Source organism: Haemorhous mexicanus, chromosome W (assembly GCF_027477595.1).
Source record: "Haemorhous mexicanus isolate bHaeMex1 chromosome W, bHaeMex1.pri, whole genome shotgun sequence".
NCBI classification, from domain to species: Eukaryota; Metazoa; Chordata; class Aves; order Passeriformes; family Fringillidae; genus Haemorhous; species Haemorhous mexicanus.
Window position 1 is genome coordinate 5,106,939 of NC_082380.1, and position 26,157 is coordinate 5,133,095.

General features: G+C 46.3%; 1 protein-coding gene across 2 annotated transcripts in view; it reads right to left on the reverse strand.

The window, feature by feature from the left end:
- Positions 1–8,813: 8,813 nt before the first annotated feature.
- Positions 8,814–26,157, reverse strand: part of LOC132341478 (zinc finger SWIM domain-containing protein 6-like) — a 318,134-nt gene continuing 300,790 nt past the window's right edge. For both annotated transcript variants that reach the window (XM_059873054.1, XM_059873053.1), the window contains 2 exons: positions 12,702–12,783; positions 8,814–11,430 (listed from right to left, as the gene is read on the reverse strand). In XM_059873054.1, the coding sequence (XP_059729037.1) occupies positions 10,568–11,430; positions 12,702–12,783 (945 nt within the window). In that variant the 3' untranslated portion in view covers positions 8,814–10,567. The remainder of the gene's footprint in view (positions 11,431–12,701; positions 12,784–26,157) is intronic.

The window sequence follows — 26,157 nt, forward strand, 5'->3', positions numbered from 1 at the left end:
ACTCCCTGCGTGGCTTCTTCACTGCCCACACACAGAGAGTTGTGGCTTCTCATCAGACTCGCTGAGAAGATGGCCCGCTACTTCCTGCTGTCCCCCAGCTCTGCCATGTGCCTGCCAGCACAGTGCGGCCATGAGGTTGCCACCATGTGCTTGGCAGCCTGTGCAGCCTCCACGGTCCCACATACCCCCCCCCTCCTGCCACAGCTCCACTCTCGCAGAGGGCAAATATAGAGGGGGAATGCTATCAGAAAGGGCTCTCCTGGCTCCAGAAACTTGCTGCGACACGGCTCCAGCTGATACTGCATGGCACGGTGTGGTGAGAGCTCTTTTGTGATACTGGCAGGGTCCCCTCCAGGACTGAATGGATTGGGGGACCAGGGGCCATCTTCTGGCTCTCCTCCCACAGCCCTGGCAGAGTTACAGTTGTTCCCTGCCACTGACGCGGTGGCTGCTAGGCAACATGACTTGGCACCCACTTTGGGTTGCTCTCAGCATTGGGCGGCCCCACTCCGCTGATCTCTAGGGCTGCTTGCAGCTGGCAGGGTGCTCCAGCCCCTTAGGTGCTGACAGTGGCGCTGGCTGCCACAGTGTTCCCCAGGCTTCTCGAGCCCAGACTGCTGACGCGGCAGGACGCCGTGGGATGCTGTGTTCCGCAGTTCCAGGTGCTGGCAACTTCCTGCTGGCTCTTCCAGAATCAAGCGTCACTCAACTTCTGGGTTCTGGCACACTTCCAGGTTCCCCGGGGGGGGTGGCGCTGCTGCGAGTGGGTGTGTCAAGATGTCCTGGTTTAGGGCAAATTTGGGAGAAAACCTCCAAAAGGGGGCCCCTCCAGAAAGCAAACTCACAAGTCTCCTCCCCCCAACCGGTTCAGGAAGGATTCCTCAGAGAGAAGTGGAAAGAACCTGTTTATTTAACAGGCAAAGCACACAAAATGAACAATACTGGATGACACCACGCTTTCACCGCTCTGAAAAGGATGACAAATTCAGAAAGTCTCTCCTGGGAGTGGTCGCTCTGTTATCAGTCCCCTCCGGCACTGGGAATAGCTGCTGCAGGCCACAGGGTGCAAACTTGGTGTTTCCAGGTCCCAGTCTGGAGCAGGTTCGTGTGGTTCCAAAAAAGGGAAAGGAAAAACAGTCCAGGGAAAAATGCGGACTGCTTAGCTAAACTCACTAATGAGCAGAAGCAAAGAAGCAAGAGCAAAGCAGGAGCAAAGCAGAAGCAAGAGCAAAGCAAAAAGCCAAGCAAAAAGCAAAAGCCACACTATGTACTGCCCCGTCTCTGTATCCCGCCAGCTGTGGGGGAGTAGGCTGATAACGAAACCAAAAAACTTCGCTCTTCAGACCCAGTCTTGAAGGCACAGAACATAAAATCCAGCATAAACAGAACACCTGACTGGGGATACAAGCATCATGTCACCCTAGGACATTCCACCCCTTATCCCCATATCGTCAACATACTGCCAAACATCATGCATTTTATTCACGTTAAAACTTCCATCTGTTCCACCCAAAAATTACAAGCAATACCCATCATGCCTTCGTTGCTACCCACACCGAACCACTGAATCCAGGCCCCATACTACAGAGCTGCAGGATTCCCCACTTTCATTTTACTCACTCAAAACTCCATCTTTCACGTGCTCAGACCTTCAACACTTACACATTTCCTTCTATCTCCTGTCTGGGTGGTTTAATGTACAGACAATGGCAATAACATCCAACAAACAGTGATATTTGCATATCATTCTCACCCCACAATCAGATCTCCCTGAGGTACACATTGTGTTGTTCCAACTCTTTGCATTATCCACCATGTGCAACCTGGTCCCAGAGCAAGGACAACCCCACAAATGGGTTTGTCTGTACTCGAGGCAGAATTGATCCACATGGTCTTCCCTAACAAATCTCTGACAAGTACCACTGGGACTTTACCTCCATCTGTTATATTTGGGGATTCAGAGCGGGCAGGACCTGCTCGGTTGGTGGAACCTTGGATGTTAACTAACCAGGTGGCCTTTGCTAAATGCTGCTCCCAATTTTTAAAAGATCTCCCATCCAATGCTTTCAACTGGGTTTTTAGTAGTCCATTGTACCTCTCTACTTTGCCTGCAGCTGGTGCATGGTAGGGGATATGGTACACCCACTCAATGCCATGTTCCCTAGCCCAGGTGTTGATAAGGCTGTTCTTGAAATTAGTCCCATTGTCTGACTCAATCTTCTCAGGGGTACCATGCCTCCAAAGGACCTGCTTTTCAAGGCCCAGGATGGTGTTACGGGCAGTAGCATGAGACACAGGGTAGGTTTCCAACCATCCCGTGGTGGCTTCTACCATGGTCAGCACGTATCGCTTGCTTTGGCGTGTCTGGGGCAGTGTGATGTAGTCAATCTGCCAGGCCTCCCCATACTTGTACTTGGACCACCGCCCACCATACTGTCGGAACACAGGACATCCCTCTGGAAGTCCAGAGTTTCCGGGACCCTTGCCGGGGGGCTCGGAGACCCTGGCACACAGCCCAGAACACCAGTGGGTTCAATTACGAACCATGGAGCAAATTGCCACCTTTACATGAAGAGATAAAAGCCACGGCAGTTTAAATAGTGTAAAAATAAAGTACTCACAGGGCATAAATATAGGTTTTAAGATTTTTGGTATAGGGGTTTTTGGGGACAAGATGGAGGGATTTGGGCATGTCTAGCCTTTCTTCTTCTTCTTCTCTACCTCCATCTTCACTGGTGATGTTGGTACTTTTAGATTGGTTTAGAGTAGAAGCCCACTGTCTAACATAGGTGATAGGAATTGGAAAATAACTGTAAACATGTTATACGTAGTTTGTAGTATATAAAGATAACACCGCCCTGGGGGCAGGCAGAGTGCCTCTGACTGTCCTGCTGAACGGACCTCAGCAGGGCAGGGAGAAAATTTTATAGATAAGATACAATAAACAACCTTGAGACCCAAAAACTGAAGAGCTCCAACTCATCCTTTGAACCCGCGGGCTGAAACAGAGACTTTTAACAACAAACCAGGGTCCCAAACCACACGGGACCACACACCATACCACAGGGGCTTCACTCGCTTAGACTGCTTGATGGCAGCACACATCTCACAGTCATGGATAACCTGAGAAATACTGTCCATGGTTAAATCTACCCCTTGGTCTCGTGCCCACATATAGGTGGCATCTCTACCTTGATGGCCTGAGGAATCATAGGCCCATCGAGCTAGGAATAACTCTCCCTTGTGTTCCCAATCTAGGTCATTCTTCGATACCCCTATCTTTGCAGCCTGGTCTACCTGCTTATTGTTTTGGTGCTCCTTATTAGCGCTACTTTTGGGAACATGGGCATCTACATGGCGGACTTTCACAGGTAGCCTCCCTACCCTGGTAGCGATGTCTTTTCACTCTTCAACAGCCCAAAGTGGTTTTCCTCTATGCTGCCAATTAGCCTCTTTCTACCTCTCCAGCCATCCCCACAGAGCATTGGCTACCATCCATGAATCAGTGTAGAGGTAGAGCTTTGGCCACTTCTCTCTTTCTGCAATGTCCAGGGCCAGTTGAGTAGCTTTGAGTTCTGCAAGTTGGCTTGATCCACCTTCTCCTTCAGTGGCCTCTGCGACCTCTCATGTGGGGCTCCATACAGCTGCTTTCCACTACCGATTCATCCCTACAATGTGAAAGGAACCGTCAGTGAAAAGTGCATAGCGTGTTTCCTCTTCTGGCAGTTGGTTATATGGTGGAGCTTCTTCAGCTTGTGTCACTGGTTCTTGTTCTTCATCTGTGACACCAAAATTTTCAACTCTGGGTCAATTTGTAATTACCTCCAAAATCCCAGGGTGATTCAGTTTACCTCTATGGGCTTGCTGTGTGATAAGAGCAATCCACTTGCTCCATGTAGCACTGGTGGCGTGGTGAGTGGAAGGAACCTTTGCTTTGAACATCCACCCCAGCACCGGTAGCCAGGGAGCCAGGAGGAGTTGCGCTTCCGTACCAACCACCTCTGAGGCAGCTTGGACTCCTTCATAGGCAGCCAAGATTTCTTTCTCTGTCTGGGTGTAGTTACTTCCAGAGTCTCTGTAGCTTTGACTCCAAAATCCTAGTGGCCGACCCCGAGTCTCCCCAGGCACCTTCTGCCAAAGGCTCCAGGACAAACCATGGCTCCCGGCTGCAGAGTACAGCATGTTCTTCACCTCTGGTCCTGTCCTGACTAGGCCAAAGTCTACTGCATGAGCAATCTCCTGCTTAATCTGGGCAAAGGCTTGTTGCTGCTCAGGGCCCAAGTGGAAATCATTCTTCTTGCGGGTGTCCAGGTAGAGAGGGCTCACAATCTGACTGTAATCAGGAATACGAATTCTCCAAATGTCTATGGTGCCTAGGAAAGCTTGTGTTTCCTTCTTATTGGTTGGTGGAGACATAGCTGGGATCGTGTTGATGACATCCGTGGGAATCTGACGCTGTCCATCTTGCCACTTTACTCCCAGGAACTGGATCTCATGAGCTGGTCCCTTTACTTTGCTCTTTTTGATGGCGAAACCAGCTTCCAGGAGGATTTGGATGATTTTCTCTCCTTTCTCAAATATGTCTGCTGCTGTGTTCCCCCCCACAATGATGTCATCAATATACTATAGGTGTTCTGGAGCCTCACCCTTTTCTAGTGCAGTCTGGATCAACCCATGGCAGATGGTAGGATTGTGCTTCCACCCCTGGGGCAGTTGGTTCCAGGCATTCTGCACTCCCCTCCACATGAAAGCAAACTGAGGCCTGCAGTCTGCTGCCAGAGGAACGGAGAAAAATGCATTGGCAATGTCAATAGTGGCATACCACTTCACTGCCTTGGACTCAAGCTCGTGCAGGAGCTCTAACATGTCTGGCACAGCAGCGCTCAGCGGTGGAGTCACTTCATTTAATGCACGGTAGTCCACAGTCAATCTCCATTCTCCTTCAGATTTACACACAGGCCAAATGGGGCTGTTGAAGGGTTAGAGGGTTTTGCTGACCACCCCTTGGCTCTCCAGCTCTCGGATCATCTTATGGATGGGAATCACAGCATTTTGAGTCGTTCTATACTGTCGGTGATGCACTGTGGGAGTGGCAATTGGTACCTGTTGGTCTTCTCCCTTCAGAAGTCCTACTGCAGGTGGATTCTTAGACAGTCCAGGCAAGGTGTTCAATTGCTGGACACCCTCTGTCACTACAGCTGCTATCCCAAATGCCCACCTGAGTCCTTTTGGGTCTTTGAAATACCCACTTTGGAGGTAATCTATGCTGAAAATACATGGGGCATCTGGGCCAGTCCCAATAGGATGTTTCTTCCACTCATTTCCTGTCAGGCTCACATCAGCTTCCACCAAAGTGAAATCCTGGGTTCCCCCTGTCACGTCGGCAATAGAAACAGACTCTGTCCCCACATGTCTCGATGGGATTAATGTGCACTTTGCACCAGTATCGACTAAAGCCTTATATTCTTGTGGTTCAGATGTGCCAGGCTAACGAATCTACACAGACCAGAAAACACGATTTTCTCTAGCCTCTACCTGGCTAGAGGCAGGGCCCCTCTAAGCCTGGTTATCCTTCTTTCCTTGGGCATATGTCTTGGAGGTTCCTTAATGGGGATCAGACATGTCATCATCATCATACCTGGAAGTGTGTCTACAGGCAACTGGACCTGCTTTCCTTTTGGTGGAACTTCCTCTCTGAGCCTTGCCTTCCTTCAATTCAGGCATACATTGGGCCAGAGCAGCAGTAGATTTTCCATACCATCTCCTCATGTTTTCTCCACAATCACGCAGGAAGAACCACAGCTCAGCTTGTGGGGTGTACCTTCTCTCTCCATCCGGGGAACGTCTGCCTTGGATACCAGAACCTCTGATTTGCACTGCCAAGATTTGGAAAAGGTCCTCTTTAATCTCCTCCCTGAGCTTCTAAAGATTTTCTACTATCTTGTCCTTTAATTTCTGCAGATGTCTTTGCACCGCTTTGATTCTGGCATGTGTTGGGCCATGTACAGCATCTGCATATGCTCAGAGCTTCTTTGCCATATCAAGCACGGTCTCATCCCTGTCATCCTGCATCATTATTGCTAAAGCAGAAGCATATTCCTGTGGCCCAAGTCGTACAAGTTTTGGCCACATCACAGACGTGCATGGTACCAAGTCTGGATTCCTAGTTGTTATGCCATCTTAGAAGATAATCTCTGCCACTGCCATTTCTCTCAGGCATTGGATCCCTTGTTCTATGGTCTTCCACTGGGTTTGCTGCATATAGAGATTGTCTGCCCACAGGTATCTTTGTGCTACACTTTCCAGGACCTGTGCCCAGAGACTGTGAGGGTTAGCCCCCCTCATCATTCCTTGGTCGATGACAGGATCATGTGATAGGGATCCCAAATGCCTCGCTTCAGTGCCGTCCAGAATTGTAGCCTCAACTGCAGCATCCCAAAGACGGACTAACCAACTAATTATGGATTCACCAGGTCGTTGAGTTTAATCCTTCCTCAGGCCACAAAGGTCCTTCACGGAAAAGGACTCAATATTGGCTTCTGATCTTGCGCCTGTACTTTGATTACTGATTTCATGTCAGGAAGCATTGAGGGTCCTTCTTGTGCGTCATCATCATCATCATCTACTGGTCGATTGGTCTTGTTTGTGCACTTTCTGCTTCTTGTGTTAGTAGCAATAGCTGTTGGTTGAGGCTTATTGTCTGGTTTAGCTGCTGGCTTAGGTTCACTATCTGGTTTAGCTACTGGCTTCGAGCCTGGGGTGTTGGCTGCAGCCTGAGTGACTGGGATCATTGTTGATTTAACTCCCTGCCCCCCTTCCTCTGTCTGCTGCCCTACAGTATCTAGCAGTATGAGATAAGTATATGCCAGGGCCCAGCTTACTGCAATGATCTTTTTCTCCTTAGGGTTGTCATGGCACTTCTCTTTCAGGTATTTCCCCACCTCAGCTGGGTTCTGAATTTGTTCATGTGGAAAGTTACAGGCTATAGGGTCAGGGAATTCTTTCAGGATTTGGCCCATATCCTTCCATTTCCCACACCTCTCAGGATTTTCCACGCCTGGGTCTATTCCTGGGTCAGGGGTCTCATCAGCCCCTCTAGAAACCTCAGCCCTCATTCTAGAGAAGCTGCAGATCATATAGAGGAAGTTTACCAGATTAAATACCAGAAAGATGGTCTCATTTACATTCAGGGAAAACTGAACATTCTCCAATAGGCATGTAACAGATTCAGAGGAGAAGAAGGAAAGTAAAGGCTGAAAAGCCTCATCCCCTTGCTCCTCTAACCAGCTGGGTGCATAACCATAACCATGAACCATACATACCTGGAACAGACTCCAGAACCTTTATAAACTTCCTACAAGTCATTACCACCAAGCCCAGCCCAATAGCTATTCTAGTCTGTGCCCCTCTATGGCAAAAACTATGTGTTAGGGACAATACCAGAGCTTTTTCTGGATAAGAAAATAAACCTAGGGACCATAGATGTATTAAGACCTCAAAAAAACCAAGGGACCAGAAACACACGTAGGGCAAACACATGGTGTGAACTGCACTGTGCAGTATCACTGACGATATAAAGAGATTTCAATCAGCCATGAAAACAAGTCAAACTTTGATCAGTTCTGAAAGAAGAATAAGCCATTGTGCTTGTCAAAAGCAGGTGGCAACCATCATGGGCAGATTTCATTGCAAAGCCTTTGCCTTTAAATAAGCTTCAGTTTTGCAATCTATATAATCCACAATATCCATAATACTGAATTATTTGTAAGCAGCAAAAAAAGCCCCAGCACCCACACAAATCCTTTTACAGAATGAAGCATCCTTCTCATTGCTTATTGTCTGTCGCAGAAAATTATTCTGAGACATAGTAATGAAGCAAACATGTCATGTGAATTCAATACTTGGAAGGCAAAGAAGTTACAGAAGCTACAGAATGTTAGTACTACCAGGTCAGGACAACTCAGTTGTTAGCAAGGCTTGGTATAGACTCATATATTTACATGACAAGTTGTACAAAGATTCAGGTATTTTCCTCATTAATCTTCCAGTGACACAAGTCTCACTGTCAGAATTTATGAGTACATTGGCATCTCTGATAGTTGCTTGCTGCATGCTAATTCTGTTTTCAGATGAAGATACTAAAAAAAGAAAGTGAAGGTGTTCGGATCATGTAGTCAAATATGACATCATATATCATACCTCAGATGATAAAGATCTTGGTAAAGCAGAACACTCCTCTTCAATTTTCAACATTCTGTATGGCATGCTTCACTAAGGGCTGGAAAACTTACACACATCTTACTGAGCAAAGACTCCAAAAATGCAGAAATTATGTGTGTTAGTTGGTGAGCAAGAACTCCATGCTGGGTGGAGTGAGTTGCACAGTTCAGAATACACAAAATGCTTTATAAAATCCAAAGAACAGCAAGAACTGTCCTTGTATATATCTGCAGCACATCTTAAATTTCATGGTCACCCAAATAATCCACTGAGTGGAAACATGCTCCCAAACACTCTTCCGTCCCACCAGGGCAATATGTCAAGGCTTATGGTTCGTTGTATGGATCACACATCTTCAATTGCAGGCACCATTTGGTCCTTCTGACACACCATGTCTTCCTGCATGAGCAAAGGAGCTGTTGTAATTGTTAACACTACTGTTCCTCAGCAGATTTTTGAGGAACAAAACATTTCGTTCTTGGTCATATTGCTTATCACCATAATGCACCAAAGTTGCAAGCTGGGCTTTTAAGATCTATGAACTATTCATAGATTATTTAACTCCAGCAACAGACACCATAAAGGAGGCAGAATCAACTTTCAAAAAACTAATTTTAATCAAAACAAAAAAATTGTTATCAGTAACAAGTTTATAAAACAGTGATTTAGTTACATAGATAAATTGATATCATTGTATCAAATCTTAATTTCAACTTCATGAGCATGTTTACATGGGTAATGAAGTACAACCTTTTTACCTATTATAATAAATAAAATGGAGAACATGAAATAGTTTTTCTAAACAAAAATACTTACAAACATACCTCTAGCATGTTCTCTAATGAAGGGAACAAGATACATTGGACAACTTTTGCACCAAAACAAAAACTGTTTTAAAAAGCACAAGGATGCAGAACCATCAGCGAAAGCAAAGTCACGATACTGTAATCAAAGTTGGTATTTAATAATATAATGAATGGTTTGGTAGTTAGATCTCCAGTTTGGTTAATTTAAAGCATTAAGACAAGGCAAGATAGAAGGCTGCTTTTGTTTGAGTAATTCTAGAGAAAATAAAATATATTACAAAAATGAACGGAAAAGTAGAACAGTCATACCTACACAACTTTCTGTCCTGCACAGTCAAAATACCTATGCAGAATACATATTTTATATATATATATTTGTGCACAAAGGTTAGCTTATTATTAGCTCACTGCAAAGGCATAATGTATCATGTCAATAATTTTGCATTTTGTGTCCAAAATGATATTTCTTTAAGTTTTCTAGGCTAGGAGGCACAAACCCCAATTCTGGCATACTGTATTCTTAATGCTAAGGCTTGCTGCTCTGGCTGTGTATTTTTTGTTGTCCCTCTTTTCTATAGTGCCTGTTACAAGCATGTGTTTATATACATACATACATACATACATACATACATACATATATATATATATATATATATATATATATATATACATACATACATACATACATACATACATACATACATATACATATATAAAACTTCCCCAATAGGTATCATTCCAACCATGCAATCCAAAAGATGGCTCTGAATAGATGCCCAGCATATAGTTCACCACCTGAGCCAACCCTGAAGCAAGGCGCACTTTAGTCCTTCAGATATTTTTTCTTTAAAACCAAGCTACTGCAGCTTCAAGTACTTTGCATTACATAGATTTGAATTTTTTTAATAAATTAATGTTAGATTTTTTCAATATTCAGACATATACTATAATATATATACAGTACAATAAATGCTCTCATACTTTTAAAAAATTTATTTTGACAAATCCCTGAGAATGTATGTTGACAGTCGCTAAGTTTCCACATGCATAAGCATTGTGTGCCATGCTTCTGGATGAAGAGCACTGCAAAGCCACATGGTCAGCCTTTTAACTACTAGTATTTCATTTGTTGGTTTGTTAAAATGTGTTGAAATATAACAATGAGTTACAAAGGAGCAAAGCTGAATGCATTTGAGGTACTTATCACAGGATGGAGGTGCTTTGTTTGCTTTTTTAAAGCCATTGCAATATGTTTTGTTTTTGAGGCTGTGAACATATACAGAAAGAACAGGAGAGTGATGTGGGCTTTTGCCACTTGACAACATATATTCAGTGTAAACCAAACCTTTTTTTAACCACACAAAACAGAAAAAAGGAAAAAAATTTAAACACACAAACTTTTACAACATGACAGTTTAGTTTTCAAACTCAGTATAACTATACACATATAATACCAGTGTGGCTTTGTTTCTTTAAGTTCAAAAAGATACAAAGGCAGGCTCAAGTAATACCAAACCACCTCCTCCCTTCACTCATTTTCATCAACCAAACCGCTCACGAACCAACATCATCAGTTTCTTTTTGCCTTTGTAGATTTGTTTTAGGTTATCAATAAACTGTGTAAACTGTATGTGTCCATCATGAGCCATTAAGAAGGTCTCTCGGGCCTTGCTGAGGAACTCTATAAACTCACTATAGTGTCGTGGGCTGATGTGAGTGAGACGTGAATGAGTTGTATTAATGTAAGCTCCGATCGTGGCATCCAAGAGTTGTCTTAAAGGGGCTTTGTCCAGTGACATGAGCTTACCAGAATTCCTCCTTCCATGGAGTCCCACCACGCCAGGAGTGGTTAAAGTACACCTGCGCAAAATATCTGACAGTACTGTTGCACACTTGACACTTTTGACCACCAGAGGTATTACAGCTGCTAGCTCATTTTTCCCAAGAGAATGGCTGAGCGCACATGCCCAGAGAACATCGTTAATGGCAGGGTGTGTGTCCTGATTGTAACTCAAGTTGAGATGCGTTATGGCCAAGGTGGCCAGCTTATAGGCCCGCATAGGGTAACCACGGTGCTCCATGTATCGTGCTATAGTAAAAAGCTGTGAGTAGCTCATGCTGGTTGTAGCAGCATCTAGAACAATTTGGTAAGCGGTCTCAAAAGCTATGTGATCCTTTTCACACAGAGTCAGTGCAGAGAGTGCACAGTTTTGAGGATCCTTCATGGCACACTGTAGAGCAAGTGTTCTAGCACTGCTGGCCAGCTTCTCCTGCTGATGACAGTCCAGATGCAGACGGACAATGGTGCTGTTGGACATCACTGTTGTAGCAACAATACTAGTGGCTTCTGTTGGAGTGAAAAGTGTAAACCAGTTTTGCATTACACTGTCCAGTGCATAAACACCTGGGGAGAGAAAGAAAGGATTAGGAACAACTGACAAAACGTAGCAGATATAGATGTTTGGCAAAAGATTATATTCAAAGTTCTAAGAGGTTGCCAGTACACTGAAGGAGACCAGCTTCAGCAAGAAAAGCTAAACCTGATAACATGTCTGCAAAAGGACATTAAAACAAAGGCTAACTGTGTACACTCTGTAGCAATCACTGAAATGCAGATAACAAAAAAACCCTGCAAGATAAACTTTTATATCCCAGTGAGAAAATTGAGCTGTTTTACTTGTTATCTAATACAAATTGTATAACAAGTTCTGGCTCATTTGGTCTTGTCATATCATTCAAAAGCAGCCCTCACACCAAACACTTAAAAGGCAATTTTAACTTCTTTTCTTAATGTGCATCTCATGGTACAGCACATGCACAAAAGAATATGAAAGCATGCCAAATGTCTCATTTAATAGAACACCATGGCATTTAATACTAAGCACAACTTTAAAAGAAATAAAATTAAAAATCCTAACCTCTACCCTCTCCCAAAAAGCTTTTCAGATACATCTTGTATTGAATTGATATGCACTTGAACATAAAGGTTTTTATTAGGGAAATACTCTGAGCAATATCATAGAAAGGCTTGGGTTGTGTTAGTGTTTGGTTTGCTTTCCAGTGCAGGCAAGAGGCCTGCACAATGTCATAGCCACGTAACAAAGAAGCATTACATTCTAAGCTTGGATTTACAAAGGGGCTTAAAAAATGAAACCAAGAAAACAAACAACGAGAACCCCTTCATGAGATCTTGTATGCCACACAGTGGGATGCAACCTCCACATTTCATTCACCGGTTTTTTGGTTCATCTTCCCCACCACTGACAAGACAGTGCTCTCATCAGTCTTTTGGAGCCTTACCCTTCAGAGCAAGCAAAGTTGTAGCATAGTGTAACATCCCATAACCACTACCCCTTTCTCTGCTGCAGCCTCAAACCCAAACCCAACACGGAGGGAAGAAGGGGAAATCTGGGTTATGGATGTCCCTACCTTGAAGGGGAAAGAAGTTACACTGCATTAATCAAGTATTGTTTCACTTGGCCTGTGCCTAGTCTATTACATGCTCAAAAAACCCACTCAGCACTGACATAATTATTGTCTTCTAAAAAAGGGATTTTAAAGAGGAACAGAAGGTGTGAGATATTTGCAGAGCCTGAGTGTTGACAAACAAGATCAAGCCATCTAAGATTAGCTGACAAAAAGGCAGGAGCCCTTGAGAAGCACCTCAGAACATACCTATTTCTGTTGCACATGTTACCAACCACCTCACCATTTCCCGTCGTCGCCAATTCAATGTTGACAGTGTCATCCGCATCACCTATTAAAACAATACAAAGTACAAATTCATCCTATTGTAAAACCAAGACAATATACCAACAATCAGGGATTTAAGTTATTCAAATACACTGAGGTTCAAAATGGCAGCCTCTTGCCTTCTCTGCTCTGTTACCTCTTTTTAGCTGGTATGTCAAAAGACTTGATAAATACTACTCAGCTGTCTTAGAAGAGCATACAGAGAGAATTTCCAACTGCAGGTCCTTCTAGGCTAGATGAGAAACTGTTTTATTTGGGGGGGAAGAAAAAAAAACGAACAAAATCCCCACCATCCCACAAAAAAGCCCTCTCGTCCCCAACCAACAACAAAGCCCAATTATTCAATTATTCAAATTAAATTATCCTGTGTCTCCTCCCTCTATGTATATAAATCTTTAAAGTGGGAACATGTCAACTCCTGTTGGGCAATCTAACCAATCAGATTTTTCCCCCATCTGCATTTTTTGTTCATTGGCTTCAACAATACATACAGGAGTCAAAGTGTACTGTGATTTGACTGGCTGCTTATGCTGCAAAGATACATATATACACACTTCCAGATATATCCCAGTATTCTGGGACACAAATTATATTCTCCTCTATACTTCCAGTTGAAGGCAGCAACACTGGAAGAAACAGACAGGTCCAATCTATTAATATGCCCTCTGCATCAAGAGGTGTATTGAGAAGTGTGGGAACAGTACCAGACACCTGGCATCCTAACCAAGATTAGAACAAGAGAATATTAACCCTAAAGGCTCTGATAATTTGTGTGTTTGCTGAGCATGCTGTGAAAAAATTACTTTGGTGGAAGACCACCATATGAGTGTGTGACAATCCAAGAGACTCCTGGAATGCATGGATGACAACTTATTGAGCCAGGTAATAGATAGCTCTACCAGAGAGGATGTGTTACTACATCTGTTGGTCACCAACCCAAGTGAGTTAATCAGGGATGTCAAGATTGGAGGCAGCCTGGGCTGCAGTGATCACATATTGGTGGAGTTTGCAGTCCTGAGGGATATGGGTCAGGTAAGGAGCAAAGTTAAGCCCCTGAACTTCGGGAAAGCAAGCTTCTAGCTCTTAAAGAAGATAGTCAGTGGGATCCCTTGGAAGACTGCCCTCGGGGGCAAGGGAATGCAACAGAACTGGCAGATCTGTAAGGAAGTCTTCCATAAAGCACAAGAGCTAACAATTCACAGGATCAAGAAATCAGGCAAAGAAGACAGGAGACTGGTATGTCTGAGTAGGGACCTGCTGATCAAAGTAAAGGGAAAGAAGCAAATGGACAGGCAGTGGAAAACAGGACAGGTATCTTGGGAAGAGTATAGGGATGAAGTTCAGTTGTGTAGGGATGGGGTGAGGAAGGCAAAGGTAAAACTGGAACTGAAACTGAACCTGACAAGGGGTGCAAAGAATAACAGGAAGGGCTTCTACAGGTCTGTGAACCAGAAAAGGAAGGTCAAAGGAGGTATACTCCCCTCGATAAACAGTGCTGGAAAACTGGTAACAACAGATTATGAGGAGGAGGCTGAGGTACTCACTTTTTTTGCCTCAGTCTTCAATACCTCTCTAGTGGATGGACAGCAGAAAAGGGACTGGGGGAGCAAAGTCCCTCCCACTGTAAGTAAAGATCAGGTTTGTGACCACCTGAGGAACCTGAATGTGCAAAAGTACATGGGACCTGATGAGATGCATCCCAGAGTCTAGAGAAAATTGGCTGATGTAGTTGCCAAGCCACTCTCCATGAAATTTGAAAAGTCGTGACAGTCAGGTGAAGTCCATCTTTAAAAAGGGGAGAAAAGAGGACCCTGGGAACTACCACCCTGTCAGCCTCACCTCTGTGCCTGGGAAGATCCTGGAACAGATCCTCCTAGAAGCTCTACTAAGGCACATGGAGGACAGGGAGGTGATTCAAGACAGCCAGCACAGCTTCACCAAGGACAAGTCCTGCCTGACCAACCCTGTGGCCTTCTATGATGGAGTGTCTACATCAGTGGACAAGGGAAGGGCTGCAGATGTCATTTATCTGGACTTCTGTAAAGCCTTTGACACGGTCCCCCACAACATCATTCTCTCTAAATTGGAGAGATGGATTTGATAGGTGGACTGTTTGATGGATAAAAAAGTGATTGGACAGTCACATCCAGAGGGTAGTGGTCAACAGTTCAGAGTCCCAATGGACACTGGTGACAACTGGTGCCCCTCCAGGGATCTGTATTGCAACCAGTGTTAATTAAAATCTTCTATATTGACATAGACAAAGGGATCAAATGCACCCTGAGCAAATTTGCAGATGATGCCAAGCTAATGGTGCAGTTGATACACCTGAGGGGCGGGATCCAATGATTTATCTCTCTGGACAAGGAGTACCTGCAAAGAAGTTCTCTCATAAAGCCAGCAGATTCATAAAACAAGGACTATAAGCTCTTATTGCTATACCCATATTTTATATCACTTGTAGTCATTGCCTGGGCAATCACCAACTGTATGAAGTCTAAAAAAGACAACTGCCAGATTCTGCACGTGAGACGAGGCAACCCTAGATATATGGATAGACTGGGGAACAAGAGGCTGGAGACCAGCACTGTGGAAAGGGACCTGGGGATCCTGGTTGATGGCAAGTGGAATGAGTCAGCAGTGTGTCCTGTCAGCCAGGAGGTCCAACTGGGATGTCGTGGGTTGATGCTGGCCAGATGCCAGGCACCCACCAAAGCCACTCACTCACTCACTCACTCACTCACTCACTCCCCTCTGCGGCTGGACAGGGGAGAGAAAGTTTAATAAAGGGTTCATGGCTTGAGATAAGGACCAGGAGAGAGCGCTCATCAAATACCATAATGGGCAAAACAGGCTCAACGTAGAGATATGCATTGAATTTATTACACTAACAAAATCAGAGAAGGATAATGAGAAGTAAAATAAAACCTTAAAAGTACCTTTCCCACAACCCTCCCTCCTTCCAGCTCTGCCTCCTACCCCAGCTGTAGCATTAGCATTAACCAAGTTATAATAAGCAGCCCAGCTCAGCTGCATGAACCAGCCTATGGGCTGACTGACAGAATCTCACAGCCAATAGGAGCTCTCCTAAAATACAAGCATTTGAATGGTTAGGAGTCTGTGGGGCGTAGAGTTTAGACCAATGTCTGTGAAGCACCAGGAGTTTTGATTTATCTATAAAAGGGTGTCGGAGACAATAAACAAGGCTGTTTGTCTGAGGAAACGTGTGAGTCTGTCTTATGTTTCAAGCATAGGAACTCTGTCACAGACATATTTTATGAAAAATCCTTTTGCCAAGATCTTTTCTCCTGAAAAGCTGAGAAGCTTCAGCTTCTCTATGCTTTGCTGCTTTGGAATGTGATCTGGAGAATTGTTTACCCAGCATGTGAAATTGTTTTTACTTGATGACCAATGACAGCCACCTGTGTCGAGACTGTGAGCAGTCACAAGATTTTATTATCATTCCTTTCTATTCCTTGCTAGCTTTCTGATGAAATTCATTCTTCTATTCTTTTAGTATAGTTTTAATATATCATTTTCTTTTACTATAATATATATCATAAAATAATAAATTGGCCTTCGGAAACATGAAGTCAAGATTCTCATCTCTTCCCTCATCCTGGGACCCCTGTGAACACCACCACATTTGGTGACCCCGAGTGAGGAACACTACCACATATGGTGAACCCTGAGTGTGTGGCATTGATGGTCACCACACAAGTGACCACAGAAGTGGGTTCTAGGCTGGAGCTGAAGAACCGAAGACCCTGAATTTAGAAAGACTTCACAGCCAGGGCTGACCACAAAGAAACCTTTCGAAAAGTCTCCCAGACAGAATGTCCGGAGATCTTCGCAGCACAGAGCATCCTGCTGAAGCCAAGAGGACGCTGTCGCAAGGTACCGTTAACTCTTCCCTTCCTGAAAATACTGCCTGTCCTAGGGTGACTTTATGATGCTTGTATCCCTATTAGTGTGTGCTGTTTATGCTGGATATTATGTTCTGTGCCTTCAAGACTGGCTCTGAAGAGTGAATGTTTTGTTTTGGTTTCGCTATCAGCCGCTCCCCCATGGCTGGCAGGACAGACAGACGGGACAGTAGATAGTGCTACTTTTGCTTTTCGCTTGGCTTTTTGCTTTGCTCTTGCTCTTGCTTCTGCTTGCTCTTGCTTTTTGCTTCTGCTCATTAGGTAGTTTAGCTAAACAGTCCAAATTTCTTCCTAGACTGTTTCTCCTTTCCTTTTTTAGACCTACTCGAACCTGCTTCAGACTGAGACCTGGGAAACACTGAGAGTATGCACCCTGTGGCCTGCAGCAGCTATCCCAGCACCGGAGGGACTGATAAAAGAGCGACCACCCCCAAGAGAGACTTTCTGAATTTGTCATGTTTTTCAGAGCAGTGAAAGAGTGGTGGCATCTGGTATTGTACATTTTGTGTGCTGGGGGGTGCTGTGCCTGTTAAATAAACATGTTCTTTCCACTTCTCTCTCAGGAATCCTTCCCGAACCGGTTGGGGGAGGGGTCGTGTGAGTTTGCTTTCTGGAGGGGCCCCCTTTTAGAGGTTTTCTCCCAAATTTGCTCTAAACCAGGACAAAATTTGGCGCCCAACGTGTGGCTCGAGAGAGAGTGGAAAAACCCCGTTTTGAGTGCATTTTGGTTGCCATTACTCTGTGTTCGTATAAAGCAGTTAATAGCCATGCTTTTTGAATTCATAATGTCTCTTGAGGTGCAGGCTTGCATGCATTTCTGGTCCCTAAGTTTTTTTGAGATCTTAATACCGCTATGGTCCCTAAGTTTATTTTGTTATCCAGAAATAGCTCTAGTATTGTCCCTAATACGTAGCTTTTACTGCAGAGGAGCAGTGACAGGAATAGCTATCCTGCTGGGCTTGGTGGTAATGATTTGTAAAAAGTTTATAAACATGCTGGGATCTGTTCCAGGTATGAATGGTTTGTGGCTATGGTTATGCATCCAGTTTGTTAGAGGAGGAGCAAGGGGATGAGGCTTTTCAGCCTTTGCTTTCCTCTTCTCCTCTGAATCTGTTACATCACTATTGGAGAATGGTCACTTTCCCCTGAATGTTAGAAAGACCATCTTTCTGGGGTTCAATCTGCTAAGCTTCCTCTATACAGTCTACTGCTTCTCTAGAATGAGGGCTAAGATTTCTAGACGGGCTGATGAGACCCCTGACCCAGGAGTAGACCCAGGTATGGAAAATCCTAAGTAGTGTGGGAAATGGGAAGATATGGGCCAAATCCTGAAAGAATTCCCTGACCCTATAGTCTGAGACTTTCCCCATGAACAAATTCAGAACCCAGCTGAGGTGGGGAAATACCTGAAAGAGAAGTACCAGGATGACCCTAAAGAGAAAAAGATCATTGCAGTGAGCTAGGCCTTAGCATATGCTTATCACACATTGCTAGATACTGTCAAGCAGCAGACAGAGGCAGGGGATCAGGGAGATAAATCAGCAGCTATCCCAGTCACTCAGGCTGCAGCCAACACCCCAGGCTCAAAGCCAGCAGCCAAACTAGACAGTGAGCCTAAGCCAGCAGCTAAACCAGACAATAAGCCTCAACCAATGTCTGTTGCTGCCAGCACTAGAAGTGGAAAATGCACAGACAAGACCAATCGACCAGTGGATGATGATGATGATGCAAGAGAAAGACCCTCAATGCCTCCTGACATAAAATCAAGAGTCAAAGCAGCAGGTGCAAAGTCAGAAGCCAATATTGAGTCCTTTTCCATGAAGGACCTTCGCGGCCTAAAGAAAGATTGCACTTGAAGACCTGATGAATCCATAGTTACTTGGTTAGTCCATCTTTGAGGTGCTGCAAGCAAAGCTACAATTCTAGATGGCTCTTAAGCAAAGCATTAGAGATCCCTGTCACATGATCCTGTCATCGACCAAGGAATGATGAGGAGGGCTAATCCTCACAGCCTCTGGGCACGTCTTAGAAAGTGTAGCACAAAGATACCTGTGTGCAGATGATCTCTATATGCAGCAAACCCAGTAGAAGACCACAGAGCAAGGGATCCAACGCCTGAGAGAAATGGCAGTGGCAGAGATTATCTTCTCAGATGACGTACCAACTAGAAACCCAGACTTGGTACCATGCATGTCTCTGATGTGGCAAAAACTTGTACAACTTAGGTCACATGAATATGCTTCTGCTTTAGCCATAATGAAGCGAGATGAGAAAGATGAGACCATTAAAATTAAAAGACAAGATAGAAGAAAATCACAAGAAGCTCAGAGAAGAGATTAAAGAAGACCTTCCCCAAATCTCAGCAGTAAAGATCAGAGGTTCTGGTGCCCAACGCAGACGTTCCCCAGATAGAGAGAGAAAGTACACCCCACGTGCTGAGCTGTGGTTCTTCCTACGTGATTGTAGAGCAAACATGAAAAAATAGGATAGAAAACCTACTGCTGCTCGAGCACAACGGGTTCGTGAATTGAAAGAAGACAGAGCTCAGAGAGAGAGTTCCACCAAAAGGAAAGCACCTCCAGTTGCCCATAGCCGAACTGCCAGGTATGATGATGATGATGACATGTCCGATCCCCTTGAAGGAACCTCCAAGACATATGTCCAAGGAAAGAAGGATAACCATGCTTAGAGGGGTCCTGCCTCTAGCCAGGTAGAGGCTAGAGAAAATCGTGTTTTCTAGACTGTGTAGATTCGTTAGCCTGGCACATCGGAACCACAAGAGTATAAAGCCTTGGTTGATACTGGTGCGCAATGTACATTAATCCCATCGAGACATGTGGGGACAAAATCTGTTTCTATTGCTAGTGTGACAGGGGGATCCTGTTGGGGAAGATGAAACAAGAAAGCCTTACAAATATGATTGCCTGGCAAAAGATTTTGAGACTATAGAAACTATAAGCGAGATTGAAATGAAAGCAAGCTTTGACATCCCTTAGTTAACTGAACAACAGGAAAACAATGGTGTGGCCGGCTGAAGGTAATCCCCTTTTGATGAAACAATACCCTCTGCAAGCAGGCAGGTCCAAGGGTCAGAGCAGACCCTGCCAGCTTGGCAGAAGGGGTCTGAAGAGTAGTTTTTTGGGTTTAAAATGTAGCACAATATGGTAATGTAGTGATTCTTATAGGCTGTATGTAAATGCTATAGGATTTGTATGCTGTACTAGATTGGTTAGTGAGAATCAGAATATTCAACACAGAAGATGATGTATTGTAACGGGAACTTCGCTCTCTTATGCTCTTGCTTTTGCTCTTATGCTCTTGCTTTTGCTCTTGTTCTCTTACTTTTACTCTTGCGCTCTTACTTTTACTCTTGCGCTCTTACTTTTCTATGCTCTTAGCTCTTGCCTTTTTATGTTATTACCCTCTCATCCTTTCTCTTCTCTCGGGCCTGCTCCGAGCTGCAGCTGGCAGCTCCCAGCAGGGCCCTGTACCCACGCCCTTTGCAATAAACCGCAAGTTCCACGACTTGGCTTCAGAGATCTCTCGTCTCCATCCGTCCCGACCGTGCTACCCCCAGTCTCGCCTACAGATTGGCGCCCAGACGTGTTCGAAGGGCCAGTTCAGCTTTTCCACCTGTGGGAGACTTCTCCATGCACAGTAACTAATGACCAGTTATAGCCGCCTTAAAGGTGTCGTGAGCACGGCGTACCGTTGCTGCGCAGCGTGAAAGCCGGAGCTCTTAAATTTTGCCGAGGCAAACCTCGAGCACGGGGAGTCGTTACTACGTAGCGATTACCTGGAGCTCTCGGAGGAAATTGCCTGGCGGTCCTCGAGCACGGGTGGCCGCTGCCGCGCAGCAGCTACCTGGAGCTCTTTGAGGAAGTTTGCCGTGGCATCCCTCGAGCACGGAGACGTTGCTGAGCAGCGCTGACCGGAGCTCTAAGGAGGGACTCTGCCACGAGCAGCGAGCTCAGGCGAGCGCTGCAAAGCACCGCCCGCACTGGAGCTGTGAGTGCAGACCTACCTGCGAGGTCCCGAGCACGGAAAGTCGTTGCCAAGCAACGCTTAAAACCGGAGCTCTGAGGAGGGACCTGAACGCAGCGTCCTGAGCCCCGACTGGAGTGCCTGGCCAGCCCCCCGTGACGGAGCTCTGATTGAGGACACTGCTTCTGCGACATCGAGGTTGGTAACACACTGGTCTAATAATGGGACAAACTCACTCTGCCCACGATAGAGATCTCTATAAGCAACTAAAGCATTTATTGAGTTCTATGCCAAGTCAATTACCGAAACAGGAGTTAAAAAACCTCTTAGAATGGACTTTAATTAATTTCCCAAATGCTGACCGTTCAGCCGTCTTTACCAGAGACTTTTGGGACACAGTTGGAATTAAGCTCTTTAATAGTATTTCCCGCCGAGATATGGCTGCCGCGGAGCTAGTCCCAGCTTGCAGGGCGCTGGTTGAGCTGTTTGCTGCACGGGGGATGCCCGCAGCAGTCGCCCCGCCAAGCTCTGGTCCCGCTGCGAGTCCGCCCCTTGCCGCCGCGAGTCTAGAACAGGACACGACCCCCACCTCCCCGTCGGACCCTTCGGCTCCGGTACCCGCGGTCTTGCTCACCCCTGCCTCCCCGCCCCCCGCCCTCGCGGTTCCAACACCCGTCCCCCCAGCCCCTCCCACCACTCCCGCCGTCCCCGCCTTTGCCATCCCGTTGGTCACGGCTACCGCGGTCCCCGCCCCCGGTTTCGCCATCCTCGCGGCCCCGCCCCCTAACCCCGCCTCTACGAGCCCGCCCACCAGCGCCACCGCGGCCCCACCCCTCCCTGCCCCCGCTGGGCCCGCCGCTTTCCCCCAGCTACCTACGAGTACAGCCGCTCCTGCCGCCCCCCAAGTCCCCCTCGCCCCTGCCAACCCAGCGCCGGTGGTGGTCCAAGCCCCGTCCGCCTCCGCCGCGGCCGCGCTGTCGTCCCAAGCGCCCCTTCTGCACGTTACCGCGGGAACCCTGCCCCCCTATCCTGCCATTGAAGCGCATGCAGCACACCCCGAGCTGCCCACGGTCCCCGCGGCAGAGCAGACGCCTATGGCTGACCCCGTCCCTGCCGGCGTTTCGGCTCAATCCCCCAGTCCCAGCGCAGCGCCGCTTGCGCTGGGACCAGGGCGCCCCAGCCCCGCAACCCATCCCGTACCGGCGCCGCGGCGGCTAAACCGGTGGCTGCAGCCCCTCCCGTGCCTGCCGCCGCTCCAGCCCAGCCTCCCGTCAGCGGCGCCCCTGCCCGCCGGGGCGGCAGTCACCCCAGCCCAGCTTACGAGCTCCCAGCGGATGCACGCCGCGGTCCAGCCACCGACTAGCCCACCGCTCGCCATGCCCCCCCCGCAGCAGATTCCCGCCGCCTCCATGCCGCTCCTCCTGCCTCCCGCCACCCCGGGATCATCTCCCGCTGACGAGGCTGCCCCGCCGCCGCCCGTGGCCGCCTTCCCGCTCCTGCCGCCGCCGCTCGCCACCGCGGCCCCGAGCCAAGCCGTGCCTTCCCCACCGCAGCCTCCCGCTTCCGAGCTACTGCATGGCGCGGCTCCGCCGCCTACTGCAACCACTGACAGCCCATCGTTCCCTTCCACGACCGCAGCTGCAGCCCTGTCTCCCGTTTCCGCCGCTCTACCACCTCCCGCACTCCCCGGCTCGCCCGCCACCGCCATCATGCCTCCCCACGCTGACCTAGTGACGCAACGCACGCATGCGCAGTTGCTACAACCGCCGCACCAGCAATATCACTCCGCGCCGCCTCATCCAACCACAGCGCTGCTTCCGGGATCAGCCACACTCAACAGTTCCATCTCCACGGCCCCGCCGCCGCCGGATCTACACACGGCACCACAGCAGACTGTTACTGCAGCGCCTTGCTTGTATCCTTCCGCGTCGCTCCCTCTGCCGGACCTTGAGGACGCGGCCACAGCCACATCACTGACAGATCCCTCCGCAGCTCGCAACCCTGCACAACCGATGCCTAATATGCCTCCGCTGCCACCTCCTGCACCTCCGCCGCCGCATCCCGCAGCCGACCAAAGCAGCACCGAATCACGACCGCATCTCCTCGAACACCCAACTGCGTATTCTCCTTCCACTCTCCCAGCACCGAGTGGGACTACCTTGTATCACGATTCGTCCGCACAGCCACATCCATGCACACAAACCGTGCAACGAGGAGGGGGAGGGTGGAATATGACAGCTGCTTTAATAAATCCGGAACAGACAGAAAATTATTTTGCCCCTGCAAATGTCAACCCTCTGATCCCAACACAAAAGAATTTCGAAAAAGAACTGTTCCCAAATAGCTCCAAAGTCCCCCCAGTGCTTGGGACCGATTTCTCAAAGCAAAATGAGACACTAAACCCTGAAAATCTGCTAGCATTAATCCAAAAATTAGAAAACTCACAAAAATCTTTTGATAATTTTCAACTAACAGACTGGCATGAAGTCAGACGCCAGATTTGCAAAGAAGAAAGTCTAAATCCTTTAGCTATGCCTGTGCTATTCAGCCAGCAAGCTGGTGGTCCTAGAACATGGGTGGCTATCCCACCTCATGAGATAAAAGAATTGCGAAAAGCAATAAGGGATAGTGGTATCTGCTCCCCATATTTTAAGCAACTGCTGAAAAGTACCCTGGAAGGACATACACTCACACCAAATGACTGTAAAAATCTCGCTAGCATAATTCTCACAGACTCACAATATATGCTGTGGGAACTCAAATGGAAAAGACTGCTTACAGGGGTACTAGCCGCTTATAGACAAAGTACTGATGCAGACCTTCGTACCCTTGTCATGTCTAAGCTGACTGGTGACCCTCCTGATGATCAGAATGATAATCAAGTGAATTTACCCAAAACAGCGTTAGATGACGTTAAAAAGATGGCTCGCAGAGCCTTTTTACAAATTCAGCCTGCAGGAAGTTTTGAAAAAGCCTATAATCTGATTAGCCAAGAGTTGTCTGAACCATTTACCACATTTGTGGACCGGGTAATCCAAGCAGCAGAAAGGCAATGCGGTGATGATATAGCTCGCCCAATAATGATACGGGACATTGTTGAAAATAATGCCAATGCAGAATGTAAAAGAGTTATCAAAGCCCTAGGAAAAGAAAAACCCACAGTGCCTGAAATGATTGATGCCTGTAACAAAATTGGGAGTCCACAGCAAGTGGCAACTATCCAGGCAAATGAACTTGGAAAAACTCTAGGAGAAAAAATTGAAAGGACTCTTGCAACTCAAACAGTGCGAGCAGCTGCACAGGCAGCACAAGCAGAAGCTTTACCTGTAAATCAACCAAAGACAAATGTCTGGGTTGCTTTAGCCAAGTCTGCAGGCTTTGATACCATCCGTCTATCTGACACAAGCCCTGACAAACCTTTTTCAACCTGTTTAGTTGGAGTACCTTTCTCAGAAGGTTTTGATAATGTTACTTTTGAGAAATATTGGCCATATGATGATCATCATGTATCTCCAACTCCCAGCCAGAAACACCAAACTTATATTGATAATGCTAAAGTTGATAAATCTGACCTTCAAGAGCTAGAAATCCTAGGCTCATTAACTATGGATACCTGTTACTTCTTTCATTTCCTAGGAGAAGACGGCCCTCATTTAAACGTTACCCCTTATCACCCAGCTTATAGCAATATGACTTCTTGGTGTAATCAAACTAAGCTTCTTACATATGACGAACCTCACGCAGATCGTTTTAACAAACTTCCAATTCGATTCCCTAGAGGAATCTGGCTCATCTGTGGAGACAGAGCCTGGCAAGGTATACCCTCAAAAATAGATGGTGGCCCTTGTGCCTTGGGACAACTTACAATAATTGCTCCCAGTGTCAAAGAAGTAGTCAAAAAGAAAAGCAGAAAGATTAGGTCCTCCTGGGGACATCAATATGAAAGCAACTGTGATAGTGATTTTCACCCTTGGAACTCTGGAAAATCAATTGTTGCAAGCATTTTTCTACCTCAGTGGGGTTCCTCAGCTGCATTGACACAATTAAACAAGTTAGGGTGCTGGCTCAGCAAAGAAGTAAATGCCACCTCTACTGCAATCAGTGACTTGTTGACAGATGAAGAAGCGGTCAGACATGCCACTTTACAAAACAGAGCTGCCATTGATTTTCTTTTACTAGCACATGGGCATGGTTGTGAAGATTTTGAAGGATTGTGTTGTATGAACTTATCTGACCATTCTGTTTCCATTCATAAACAGCTACAAAACCTCAAAGATTTAGCTAACAAAATCACAGTAGATGACCCACCTTGGTTAGACAGTTTGTTTGACGGTTGGAGCTTTGCACCTTGGCTAAAGGAACTCTGTAAAATAGGCTTGATTATTCTAATAGTAATAATTGTAGTTTTAGTACCCTGTATAATTCAGTGTGTGCAAAGAATTACGAGTAAGACAGTATCAAATATTTTAGTTGTTCATCAGAACGGGGGAGATGTTGGGGAAGATGAAACAAGAAAGCCTTACAAATATGATTGCCTGGCAAAAGATTTTGAGAATATAGAAACTATAAGCGAGATTGAAATGAAAGCAAGCTTTGACATCCCTTAGTTAACTGAACAACAGGAAAACAATGGTGTGGCCGGCTGAAGGTAATCCCCTTTTGATGAAACAATACCCTCTGCAAGCAGGCAGGTCCAAGGGTCAGAGCAGACCCTGCCAGCTTGGCAGAAGGGGTCTGAAGAGTAGTTTTTTGGGTTTAAAATGTAGCACAATATGGTAATGTAGTGATTCTTATAGGCTGTATGTAAATGCTATAGGATTTGTATGCTGTACTAGATTGGTTAGTGAGAATCAGAATATTCAACACAGAAGATGATGTATTGTAACGGGAACTTCGCTCTCTTATGCTCTTGCTTTTGCTCTTATGCTCTCGCTTTTGCTCTTGTTCTCTTACTTTTACTCTTGCGCTCTTACTTTTCTATGCTCTTAGCTCTTGCCTTTTTATGTTATTACCCTCTCATCCTTTCTCTTCTCTCGGGCCTGCTCCGAGCTGCAGCTGGCAGCTCCCAGCAGGGCCCTGTACCCACGCCCTTTGCAATAAACCGCAAGTTCCACGACTTGGCTTCAGAGATCTCTCGTCTCCATCCGTCCCGACCGTGCTACCCCCAGTCTCGCCTACAGGATCCCAAGATTTCACTTTAGTAGAAGCTGATATGAGCCTGACTGGAAATGAATGGAAGAAACATCCTACTGTGACTGGCCCAGAAGCCCCATGTATTTTATACATAGACTACCTTGGAAGTGAATATTTCAAAGACCCAAAAAGACTCAAGTAAGCATTTGATATAGCAGCTGTAGTGACAGAGAGCATCCAGCAACTGAACACATTTCCTAGACTGTCTAAGAATCCATCTGCAGTAAGACTTCTGAAAAACGAAGAGCAGCAGGTGCCAATTGCCACTTCCACAG